Genomic DNA, 13,139 nt, shown 5'->3' with positions numbered 1-13,139 from the left:
TAATGCTTTATCACCTCTTCGAGCCGTCTCAAAGCGCTTCACGGAATATACTGTAAAGTGAGTTGACTGTATATTTTGTGGGTGAAATTTTGCTATCACTAATATCTCCAGTACTTTTGGCCTCCCCCTCTCTTCTCAGTTTTGCTGAAGCCGTGTATAATGGTCAAGTTTTTCTCTTTTTTAAAAAAAAAGTCAATTCATATGTGAACGTAGACGCTGAACCTCAAAGCAGTGGACTGTTTGACCACAGGAAAAGAGAGTATCTGTCACACCTGCTCCTGATCCCTCAGTTGCACTGGTGAGCACACGTACACCCCATTCAGAGTGAATTCAGCCACTTGCTACAAAACTCACTGGAACTTGATCAGGATTTGGGAAACCTCACTCTTTGGTGCAGTGTGTATTCTGTTTCCCCCAGTCGTTGTTTTGCGTACTTCCACTACTTTGTTCCAATTCATACTCGTTACGTCCCACGAGCCACCCGTCGCTAATCTGGAGGGAATTGCAGTCTCCTCATTTGTGGCTGTTCAGTTCAGAATGGCAGACTAACTAATATCAGATGAAGAGCGTGGTAATTCTCACTAGGTTTTGTGACACATGTTGCAGTTGTAGTAGGATGAGTGACGGCTGTCAGTTCATGGTTTGTTTTTTACAGTTTGCATCCAAACAGAATAGGATTGTGAACAGGTTTTTTTTAAAAATGAAACCCTCTACTTTTCTCTTCTCACAGTATTACCAGTGAGGCTGGAGCATCAATATATAGCGTTAGCCCGGAGGCTGTCAAAGAGATGCCAGATCTGGATCCTAATCTAAGAAGTGCAGGTAAGGCAATTCACTTCAACGATTACGCACTTAAAAGATTATTGACCTAAGATGAGGGACAAGTCTTGGGGAATTCCAGCATACCTACGCCAACCATTGACTTTTCAGGTGACATTCTGATGTTAAAATGAATGCTGATCGAGTAGAACAATACCGTACAGCACAATATAATGCGGTAGTTGGGGTCCATAAAATCCCGACTAGCTTTATCATGGGATACAATCTCTCCGTCCACAAAATACTCAAGTCAGTCCACTTTACAGTGTATCCTGTGAGGCTCTTTGAGACATCTCAACGACATGCTAAGGCGCTATATCAAATGCAAGGATTATTATTACTTATCATCACCTGTCAGTGCTTCCGCATCCTCACATCACCCATCGTATGACCAGTGCCATTGCACGGGCTTGCAGAAAGCCGGTTGACTTCCCATGCTAAAACGTGTAAGGGAACCTACATTATAACAAAGCACTTTATCAAGGGGCTCTGCTGTATTACACGATTAAAAGTACTCCTATACAAGAAGTAGGTTCATAACTAAGATTATCCTGTAATACAAAATGATATTAAATAAAAACATTTGAAACACTAAACATCTCGACTGTTCAGCACCTTGGCACGTCCTCCTGACGTGAAAGGCGCTATACAAATATAATTTGTTGTTGTTGTATTAAGGCTTGTGCTTATTTCAGCTGTATTTTTTTAACCTGATTTATCATTCCTCCTATTTTGTGAAAACTCTTAACTTAAAAGCATTTTTCGCATATATTCGCTCTTAAATAGCAAATACTGTGTCAGCGTCCTTTTTAGGATATTTTGCAAAGCTAAATAAAGATCCCACAGCACTATTCAAAAAGAGAAGGAAGTTTCTCCCAGTATCAAGACCAACAATCCCCAAATAAAATTGGTCACTCACTCCACGGTTGTTATAATAATTACCAGGAACACTACTGTCGAGTGCTGTGAATTCTGACTTAATTCATGGTTAATTTTGCTGCAGGTAACCTCAATTAGATGTAAAAAAAAAACTTTCAAATATTAGCACTTGCATTATTCCATGAAATGATTTTGTACAATGTTGGGATTGTTGAGATTTACAAATTACCGCAACGTTTAGAAGCGCATTTGCCAAGGTTTCAATCCAACATAACTGTCTGTGATGTAATCGCAAAGAGAAAGGTATCAATTGGCATTTTATTGGTAATTTCAGAGGATGCAGGGAATTTGTTGAGCGACAGCAATATCTATTGCTGAGAGAGTACGGCTTGAAGGAACACCCCAAGAGTTGCACAGAGCAAAAGGTCACCCAGCGTAGCATTGTCAATTCCCATCTGCCTGTTATTTTTCCACAGGCCAGAGTACATTGGATTAATTTACACTTAAACTAGAGCAAACTGCTAACACTTTCCTTTGTTAAATGCCTCCTGGCTTGCGCTCGTGTCATGGGGTTTGAAGCCGTTATATCAGTGAGGTCATACCCTAGAGGGTGTGTCATGAAGGGAGAAGTACAGTCAGAAACTGTCATGGTGTCTTGTGAGCGCAAAAGTAAAGCGTTGAAACAATATAATTTCTTCTGACTATTTCTTAAGGTAGTAAGTGTATTTAAGGATTAGGTGTGTAGGAAGTTTTGCGTTAATGTCAACTTTAGCTAGCATCTGCTTTAACCCTCTTAAACCTAAAAGAGCATCTCTTGCCTTTGGCTGTGGGGAAGAAAAGGTCAGCATTTAGAAAGAGCAAAAGAACAATTATTCAGCAAAAAAGATTATTTTAATTGTCTTTCTTTGTAATTGCTTAAATCACAATTGCGATTCAGGGAAATGAATCATCAGTGCTCGTAGTGGTGTATCTGTTACGTCTGGTTTGTTGTCAATGCTCTTAGAGTAGCTGTCTATTTTATTTACCGTGAATCTCCAGTAGAATTTGCATCAGTCGTAGAGTACAAATTAAAAATGACAATTTATAGAAAACTTTAAATAAACTTCCAGATGTTTCCTCTTTAAGGCTTTCATTCCAGCATATGTTTATAATCTCAAGATATTTGGAGTAATGTAAAATTAAACGAGTGAATATATTGATTTATTTAGCCGAAAGAATAAATTGCATTGCATTTGGGCATAGTGTATTTATTTCTTTGTTCCGAATATCCTAACCATAATATATGTATATCTTGAATTTGTCTTTTACCATTCATACCGAAAAAACGGCTTATCATTTATTGAAATCCAAGTCTGAATCTGTTTCTGCCACCATTCAAAACTCACTCAAGGGCTGTTTGGAGTAGACAGGAATCGTATGCAAAACGACATTGTTTGTCGTGTAACTTATAGGCCAGTGGCAATAGGATTCCTGCTTCACAGAAAGTGACAGAGCTTGGCACCATTAAGTGAGAACATTGAAACCAGTTGAGGTTTTCAGAGTTCTTTGATAACTTGTTAATGGACTGTTACTACACACATGGCAAACGGTATTTTCTGTTGAAATCGACTCAAGCCCTTGTCCATTCAACAATGCCACTGAAGAGTTAAGAAGCCCCATTCATTGAAACGCTCCGTTATGTGTACTCCACAGTGTCAGTAAAGGAGCATTACTGCACGGAGCATTAAAATTAGAGTGATATCCCATTTTTTAAAAAAAAGATAATACAGTCCAGGCAATGTTACAGGATCTACTGTGCTAGACGTGGAATTTGTACTTTCGATGAGTCCATAAATTGTAAGGCAAAATTGTCTGGTAAGCTGACAAGGTAGCATTTTGGACCTTTGACATTGCATGGGAAGAAATGAAAAATTGATCAGAAGATCCTTTTTGAGGATAGAGAAAAAAACACATTTGGTTCAATAAACTTGCTCTTTTCTGATATAGTTTTGACCCAAACTGCCTGTCTTCTTACCAAGTCCCTTTTCCAAAAATGTATCTGGTTGCCTTGATTTCTGAGCCTATTTGTGCTGTCTGCTTCCCTCGTAATGTATTCTGAATTTTTTTTATATATAAAAAAAAGTTCCACACGATTTCTCTTGCACTTATCTCTTTGATTTTTAACTTGGCCCTCTGGTGTTTGAAACTTCCACTGTAATAAACGCTTTGTCAGAATTTACTATCAGTACTTTCAATAATCTTTAAAATCTTGCTTTGTAAACTTGTCGCTTTTCTGAATGAGCAAAACTGCACAATGGAATGAATACAAGCAAATTGCAGGGTAAAAATCTGATCTAAAAATGTGATTGTGTTTCTTCGCAGTAACTTCACAGTTACTTCACAGTTACTTCACAATGTAAGTGTAAAGTGTGCCACTGATGATCCAAGGTTTGCTTATGTTTCATGGATTATTACCAAAGAAAAAAGCCACACTGTTTTAACTACCACAGTTATGGTGACTGAACGAGGTTACTGCTCCTTGTGGCCCAAATGTTTGAGCTTTCAAGGTCCTCAAACTCATGGGAATCATTTTAAGAAAATTACTGAACGTTTCAGATTTTGGATCTGTTGAGGCAATTGGACATTACGTTTCTGGAATGTACATTTACGCGACAAAACAACTCGCTGTGAAGAAAATAAAAGAACCTGTTGTGAAATATCTTGTGTTCAGGATTGTCGTTTAATTAGGCTTAGCGAGCATCCCAAAAATAGGAATTGAGAACGGCGGAGCGTGAATAAGTCAGCCTTTGTATGTATGTTTGTGGATAATGTACAAAGGTGTCCTCATGTATTTTCTGGTATTTCTAAAAATGGAACTGTGGTGTTAAACATACGGCCATATGGCCAATAAATATCTCAAAACGTTCGGAAGTTCATTGACCTGGAAGCTCATATTCTGAGGTAGTAAAAGGTTCTCCTCTTCAGTTTTACTGTCATTGTGATGAATGGCAGCCAGGTTCAAATGTTAAGGTCCTTACCAGAGGATATGCTTCAAGTTTTTATTTGAATCCCTGCATGTTGCATTTTATTGTCTTGGAAAATTATAAATTTGCTCATTTTAGGAAACCAGATTTAAGTGAAACAAGCTAGATCTTTAAATCCCATTATTCCAATCATATTTCCAGTTCCTTCTTGTGGCCTCTTCTCTCTTTTTTTTTTTCTCTCTCTCTCGCTCCCACGACCCCCATCCATTCCACAGTCGCATGCATACGGAACGCAGGATTTCCAAATAAGAGGGTGAAGAGTCTGCCTTCATCCAGGCCACTTAATATGAGTGGTTAAAAGTTGTGTAAGAGAAGAGAGGCAGTGTGATTTTCCTTTCTTTCTGTGCTCTTCCCCCCCCTCTTCCACATTGCAGTGTATTTAAAAACAAAATGACCGCGATTCTGACGTTACATAGTCAATTGGATCTTGAGGCAAATCTTCTCAAGCCAAACTAAATGAAGGACAGTTAGTTTAGCAAAGCTTCTCTCTACTGCTGTCCTTGATAGGACACTATTGCTTCAACGTTGAGGTTTGTTGAAGTGCATAAAATCATGAGACTGAGGTGGGGGAGAAAAGTTATTCTGGGTTTAAAAGAACCTACCTGATCATTATTTTTTCCCCCCCGACACCAAACCACATTCCTTCACTCTGGTACATCAGGAATCGATTCTGTTTCCTTTTGAGTGCCTCAACTGAGTTTGTTTTTATTGCACTAGGTGGCATCCTATTCAATAAGTTAATGACTGTGTGAAGAATTTATTCACAAAGTCAAATATATTTTGTTTCTTCAGTGTGTATCAGCTTGTTAACCCTCCCACCCCCAGTTTAGTTGAGTGCCCATACAGTAGTGTCAAGTGCATTGAGATCTCCCCCAAATGTATCTGGTAGCGTTAGCCTGTCCTCATGCTGTTTCTACTTTTTGCACAAAATAACTCTCTATTCCCACCTTTTCAATTCTGTTCGTTATTTCAAAAAAAACTTCTCCCTTATTTTTGTTTCCTGATTTGGTAATATTATTTATCTTTCTTCATACCTCCTTGATGTAAAATTTCAAAGGGGTACTACTTACGGGCAGCAAAAAGGACTCTTGAATTTAATTAAATATTTCCGGTTCAATGTTAATCTACTTGCACATGATAATTTGTGTTGGTGTATAAGCCCAGGTAATCAGTGTTGGGTGGTGATTTGACCATTGGGGAAGGGGTAGGGGAGAGAGTGAGAGAGAGCCATTCCTGCTAAGACAAACCTTGCAGCCACCATACTGGATGCGTACTTTATACCAGGAGACACCGGTGTACAGTGAGGACCACCAACCATGATCGATTTTGCCCTTTGCTCGCCTGGGAGACCCAGGGCATTTGTAGTGGCCACCCCTAAACAACTGAGAACGAGCAACTCAGAGCTCACCTGGGTCCTGTCTCATCCATTGGCTCAGTGTCATGCAATATATTTACCCACTGAGCGATCCAGGGCACCTGTTTTATAACCACACTTGCACCTACTTTCCTCTGCAGTCCAGTAGACCAATGCAATTGATTCTACTGGCCCTTTGGTGGCTCAACAAGCCACAGGCTTGAGCTATGCAGGAAGGAATTTCACTCATTTGGCAAGTCGATTTTCTCGCTTAGATGTGGCAGAAGTTGGTGAACTGCTTCTACCCTCAAAAAGTGTGATTGTCAGCCCAAGATAAACGCTTGATTTCAGACTTCCTACTTAAGAACCCAAGGCGCTATTTAACTCTGTAGTTGCTGAACTCTGTTAACATTTTTTGCCTTTTTTTCTTAAAAAACAAACAAAATTATCTCTGGATATCAGAGCCCAGAGGTTTGACGAGTCAATGATGCTTTACATCACGATTTGTGACTGTCCGACTTGAGGGGAGAAAGTGTGCCAATAATCTTATCGCACATTTCTGTGGAATCCTGTAGCTCAGTGGTTAGAGCACTCGCCTCGCAAGTGAGAGGATCTGGGTTTCGTTCCCGGCAGGGCGAAACGTTGAGCAAGTTTCCTTACTCCACACGCCTCTGTTTACCCAGCAGTAGGAAGAAGCCCGTTTGTTAGTCGATTGGCGGATCGCTTTTCCGGGAGTAATAATTCCTTCAAAATAAATAATAATTTGATCACTCAATCCACGACTGCTTGTGGGACACTGCTGTTAGCAATTGGCTGCCACGTTTCTTTCGCCCACAAAATATTCACTTTACAGTATATTTTATGAAGCGCTTTGAGACGTCTCAAAAGACGTGATCAGCCAAATGCAAGGATTATTATTCTTTCTTTCCTCTCTTTGCACAAAGTGGCTTGGTATTTCAGAGTCATTAGTTGGGTTTTTCTTCAGGTTTAAGCTTTGTTCTAAAACTCTGCTCCACATGTAGTTGGGATCTGGCTTGAGCAGTGGCCACTTCTAGTAAATATTGTCGTAAGTGAAGGTTACTAATGAGTGTGGTGAAAGCAGGAGCTGAAATGTTCAAGTGAGGATTAACATTTCTGATCCATCCTGTAATTTTAAAACTTCACCGATAATGCCTGTTGAGTGCTAGATTGTACAGGAAAATACAGATTGTTCAGCCTGTTGGCGTTTAGTCTTACTTAAAAAGATAGAACTGTGTTTTTATAGCAGCTCATCATGTTGAAACTTAAGGATGCATTCCCTTCTGCTTTACCAAATAATTAACCCTCGCTCTGTGCACACACTTGCATGCACGTTCCCTCCTCCCTTTCTTCCCCACCACCTCTCCCCCCACCACCAACACACACACCTTTTCCCCTTTTCAGATCTCCAGTGCACACCTACAAACTTCTAGCGAGAGAGCACGTCACCTGATCTCACGCTTCTCCTTAGCTCGCTGCCGGATGATGTAAAGGAGCGACGTGGTGATGGCCTTTCTCTCTGATTTATGTACTAGAAAAAAAAATCCAATTTTTTTTTAAAAAAATTAAAAATCTGTTTCACGAATGGCCTTGGGCCAATTTAAAGGAACAGAATAATTATGGGGTATTATAAACAAAATGTTTCAAAGTGCTGTTTGGTTACCTGTATCCATTATGGACTTTTCTGCCCAGCTTTGAATCATTGCCCTTTGGCTATATAGCACATGACACACTACAAAAGACTGGAGGATTAGCAGATTGAAGGATCTGTTGGTGAAACCTGACCGTGGCCCACAGCAAAGAAACACATGGAGAAATATCACGCCTTTTCGGTGCGGTCATAATATTTTAAGGAAAATGCTGTGGTCGCCCTCCTCCGTTACAGTCTAGGTTCTGTGTCAGCTTAGCTCAGCCGGCAGCATCGCCACCTCTGGATCACAAGGCTGTGGATTCGAGCCAAATATCAGGAGTACAAACGCAATATCTTGGCTGACATTCCAGCGCAGTTCAGGAGGCTCCTTGCGTTTACAGAGGTGCTGTATTTCAGATGAGCTGTTAAATCAAGGTCCCATTCACATAGACTTTAAAGATCACATGGACCTATTCAAAAAGAGAGGTCCAAGCCAAAATTTCTTTGGATTACTTACTTGGTCATTCATCTCATAGGCTGTTTGTGTGACCTTGCTGGTACAAATGGCTACTTTATGTGCGTACAAGTACAGCCCTTCATTTGATGGTGATTACTCATGCAGCAATTATAACAATTGTGAATATTATTAATAATAACGAATAATAATCCTTGCACTTGATATTGCAAATATAACGTGGTTGAAATGTCGTGGAATCCTTATCCTCCACCTGAACAGGCAGACAGGACCTTGGTTCAATGTCTCAACTGAAGGAGTTTCAAATATTCTCAAGGTGTGAGAATTTCGATTCCCATTTCAGCTTTGGTGGCATTTTATTTGGTGAAGCCCATAAATATGTTGGTAAATATGACAGCGACGAGATGAATTTAGTTTTTCATTCTATGCAGTTAACCGCTTGTCAGTTCCACTCCATGCAGTTTGCTGGCTTCTGAGTGTAATAGCAGAGAAGGTTCTAATCAGACTGAGTAACGCCATTTAAAGTATAGAATTTCAAAGCATAAATTGTGTTAAGGTGAACAAAATGAATTGGGCATACAGCAGGTGAAACCTTTTTCACCTTTTGAGCTTGGTAGGTGCATTTCTGAACGTACCCAACATAGTAATAAAAAGTAATTTTCTTCTTCCTTATTATAGCTTAGCATGCTCTTGTCTTCAGAACTATTTTGTCAAAAAATAGTTTGGCTTTTAGTTTCTAAAGCTTAGTGCATTTAGGTTGAAACCTTTCTGTTGTGGTGAAGTCTGTCTGGCGATGCTGTTAGAAATTATTAATACTTTTAAGTGTACTACATTTTCAAGCGGTGTATAATTACGGTTGTTTTCGGCCTTTATGATATATCGTTCATGACAACCAATGTGAATAGAACATCCAAACAAGAAGATGTAACGTATCTAAGATTTAAAAGTAAATATTATAACTGTTATAATGGGATATATTTATATTTTTAATTCTAATAATAACTTGCACTTTTGTGTAAAATAGATGTCTCAGATTTCTTTATAATTTAACAATAACTTGCATTTCTATAGCTCCCTTGATGTAGGATAACGTCCACTCTGAATTAGAAATGAAATGAATATTGTATATGCAGTAGTATTGCCTTGTCGGCGATGAGATGAGGCAGCCAATTAGAATTTTTAGAGAATATATAACCTAGGTTAATTGAGAGAAAATCTCACTACTTCTTTGAAAGTGCTGTCCTATGTGGTTTCTGAAAGTTTACTTGCATTAACATTCAACGACAACTTGCATTTTTTTTAGCACAGCCCTCACACTGGGACAGGGTCTCGGAGATTCAAATGTCGACCACAGCGTTTTATGAGTGACTTGCTGTTTATCGGAGGAAATGTAAATAGCTCAAGTTATAACAACCCGGTCATTTAATGTCATGATGACCTACAAGCTGGCATCACTGCTGAAGTCAATGTGACAGAGCTAGCGAGAGAGTGCAGCTTCCTACTCCCACCTCTGCCCTCTCCCCTCCCCAATCCCGACCCCCAGCCTGGGTCGGAAACCCTAACTGTCCAGGACCTTGGGACATTTTGTTGTTGTTTTCACCGTTATCGTAAATCTGCATCCTCTGGTCAGCATCTCGAAGACTTGATAAGGTACTATATTAAATGCAAGGATTATTACATAATATTGACATCCGTAATTAATTATAGTCACTCCACTGTTTCAAGACTTGCCTCTTGACTGCACTTTCTGTCTTCTTTACCCTTTCCACTCCTTTTGGCTCCCAACCCTAATTTGAGTGCTCAGCCAGGAGTGTTGAGCACTTTGAGACGTTCTCTCGATATGAAAGGTGTTATATAAATGCAAACTGTATTGTATCACTGACCGACTTGTTTGTTTCGCCCACATAAGTTCAGACCTAAAATCAGGATATTCAAGTTGTATCTAAAATTGAGAATTTTTGAAAAAAATATTGTGGGGTTGGGGTGGGGTGGTGTGCTGGGGGAAGTTTTTTAAAAAAACCTTCTGGTGACTAAGTTTCACTTTGATGCGCTAATGAAGATGCACAGGACAACAGGTTGCATGTGCGGCTGGCTCTTCACCTTCACATTGCACACAACTTCTGAGCAAAAATACCCGTTGTACGATCTCTCTGCCTGTATTTGCACGTGGTGCGTAATGTCACCCAACCTGTATTCTGTGTTTTGTGCTGTTTGATGCTATTTGCACTAAATCCCCGGCTGACCGGACTAATAGGGGGAGATCAGGTCTGCCGAGCTGGAATTCACGGCTAAGTGCAATTACAATGTTGATACCGATAATTGCTGTGTGCAGTCGGCTGCGGTGTTTCACCCACAAAATACGGTCTCTACACTTTACAGTATATTCTGTCTTAAAGACGTGATAAGCCGCTACATCAAATGTAAGGACTATTATTTACCGGCATTGTAATTGCTTGAATCCCGCGAATAAGCTGTCTAGTACTCGCTGGACTCAAACTGCGTCAAAGTCGATATCCCTGGCCACTGAAGGCCAGCAAGCAGGATCTGTGTGAGTCTACACACCAGCGGGTACGCAAGATTTTTTAAAAAAAGATTTGAGTCTAGTCCAGTTAGGTATGAATTACCGAAACCCGGAAGCTGGGAAGCCTGGGCTGTGGGGTTAATGTACTTTGAGAATATTTGAAATAATAAATTGAACCTATTTCTCCTTTTCTTCTCGTTCCCCCACCTCCCTGCCCTGAAATAAAAAAGTGCTTGTTTCTTAAAGTATGATTACAGCTCCTTGGATTAGCGGAGGCTCATTATTCGGGGGAGTTCGTATATTCAATCAGATCCTTTCACTTTTCTCTTCACCTGGTAACAATTTTATGGGGGGGAGCTTTCAGCTCTGGCTACTTTCCTGAGACTCACAAGGCTAAAATGCCTTGCCCATCACCAGGATTACAAGGGTAATAATCATGGAGGATGAGGAGGTCTCTTTTGAGGGCAAAGCTACGTGTAAGTCGGTGGATCTTTAATGATCATCTCTACCAGATGTCCAAGTATTTTGGTTGAAGAAAGTTCCAACATTCAGTAAATTCACTTGAAATAATTATGTAACTTTAAATATGATTCTGTCTATATTCTCAATGCTAATAAGTTTACTTCTGCGGAGAATGCCTGTTGGATAGTTGCTGGACTTCATGGAAAGCTTATTAGCCCAAATGAAACCAATCATTTTAATTCTAGTGAAAACCACAGATGATAAACAGTTCTGCTAAATGTTACATTTTGTGTTTCCCCAAATCCTATTTATGCTAATTTTGATGTTTGAAATTTTGAATTTAATAAAAACTAAGCGAAAATATAAAATTCACTAATCAGCTTCAGCTTCCACTCATTAATTGCACGACCATTTTTTTGCGGTGGTTGTGGTCTGTATCTACTCTACACAGTGGCAATAAAGATGCCATTTAGCATCTTTCTAGAATCAAAAACTATAACGGGAATTGTGCAAAAGGGCCTCCAGTTAATGTTTTAGAGCAATATTAATGTAATTTAACGAATAAAAAAAAATCAGAAATAAATAAAGCGAACAGACATCTCTTGGTTACTATGTGCAGTGCAAATGCAAAACCACAGCATGAATCGATCCTTTACCTTTCCTTCTTGCTTCCTCCCTACCTTCAGTTTCCATAGCAAGACGGGTTCAGGATCCATTGGCCGAAATGGTGAAAATTGAGCCAAAACATATTGGGGTTGGAATGTACCAGGTAAGAGATCTATGATCCATTTCCTTAAGGTAATCTGCTTTACTATCAGACACTATAATGAAATAGACATTTAGAAATGTGGCTTTGCAGTTAAGCATTTGCCAGTTCTTAACTTTTTTAATAACAACAAAATTAGATTTGTACAGCGTTTTTCATGTCGGAGGACATCGTGAGGGGCTGGACAATTAGTGCTTCAGTCTGGGGGGGGGGGTCGGGATCGAGGAGGGTGGAGGGCAGAGGGGGAAGGACGGTGACCGAAGGCTCGGTCGAAGAGGAAGAGGAGTATTTTGAGACGGGTCTTGAAAGAGGGAGCGGATGAGGTGGACGGTCTGCGGGATGGATTTCCTGAGGGTGGGGGCAGAGTGGCAGAAGGCCTGCCCGTCAGTGGTGGGGTGGGCGAGACGGGGGACGTGAAGAAGGCCGGAGCCCGCTGAGAGGAGGGAGCGGGCAAGTTGGTAGTGGGTTAGACGGTCGCAGAGGTAGGGGAGCAAGATCATGGAGGGCTTTGAAGGTGAGGACCAGGATCTTGAACTGTATCCTCTGTGGGATGGAAAGCCAGTGGAGTCGGGTGGGGGTGATGGGGTCCTGGAGCCTGGTGGGGGGAGAGGACACGGACTGCAGAGTTCTGGATGATCTGCAGCCTTTGGATTGAGGAGTTGGGGGGCCGACAAGCAGGGAGTTTGTGTAGTTGAGCCTGGATGTTATGAATGCATGTGTGAGGGTCTCAGGGGCCTGTAGTGTGAGACAGTGGCGGAGCCGGGTGATGTTGCCGAGGTGGGGGAAGGCAGAGCGGGTCATGGCACGGATGTGAGGTAGAAAGGATAGTTGAGCGTCAAACAAGACCCTAACTCTGGACCGGCTTGGCAAAGTGGAGTGTGCAACCATGGACGGTGATGCTTTCAGCGCCTGAGGTGAGGAGGCGCTGACGGGAGCCAATCAGGTCTTGGTCTTGTTGACGTTCAACTGTAGAAAGGTTGCTCTTATCCAGGACTTGATGTCTGACAGACATTCTGTCAGGACAGCAGTGGTCCTGGAGTCAAGGGTGGAGGCAGAGAGGTACAGTTGGGTGTCATCTGCATACAGGTGGAAATTGACCCCATGTCTGCGGATGATGTCACCACGAGGGAGCATGTAGATATTGAAAAGGAGGAGATTCCCCAAAGGAATAGTAATCAATAAATTTTTGATG

The 13,139-nt window shown here is 40.9% G+C and overlaps 1 protein-coding gene across 3 annotated transcripts in view; it reads left to right on the top strand.

Moving 5' to 3' along the window:
* srbd1 (S1 RNA binding domain 1) overlaps nt 1–13,139 on the top strand; it is a 114,591-nt gene that overhangs the window by 53,543 nt on the left and 47,909 nt on the right. For all 3 annotated transcript variants that reach the window (XM_007896861.2, XM_042333473.1, XM_007896860.2), the window contains exons 17-18: nt 731–822; nt 11,868–11,950. In XM_007896861.2, the coding sequence (XP_007895052.2) occupies nt 731–822; nt 11,868–11,950 (175 nt within the window). The remainder of the gene's footprint in view (nt 1–730; nt 823–11,867; nt 11,951–13,139) is intronic.

The sequence above is a fragment of the Callorhinchus milii genome, unplaced genomic scaffold (genome assembly GCF_018977255.1).
Source record: "Callorhinchus milii isolate IMCB2004 unplaced genomic scaffold, IMCB_Cmil_1.0 Scaffold3, whole genome shotgun sequence".
NCBI classification, from domain to species: domain Eukaryota; kingdom Metazoa; phylum Chordata; class Chondrichthyes; order Chimaeriformes; family Callorhinchidae; genus Callorhinchus; species Callorhinchus milii.
This window is presented reverse-complemented; position numbering and strand designations above follow the sequence as displayed.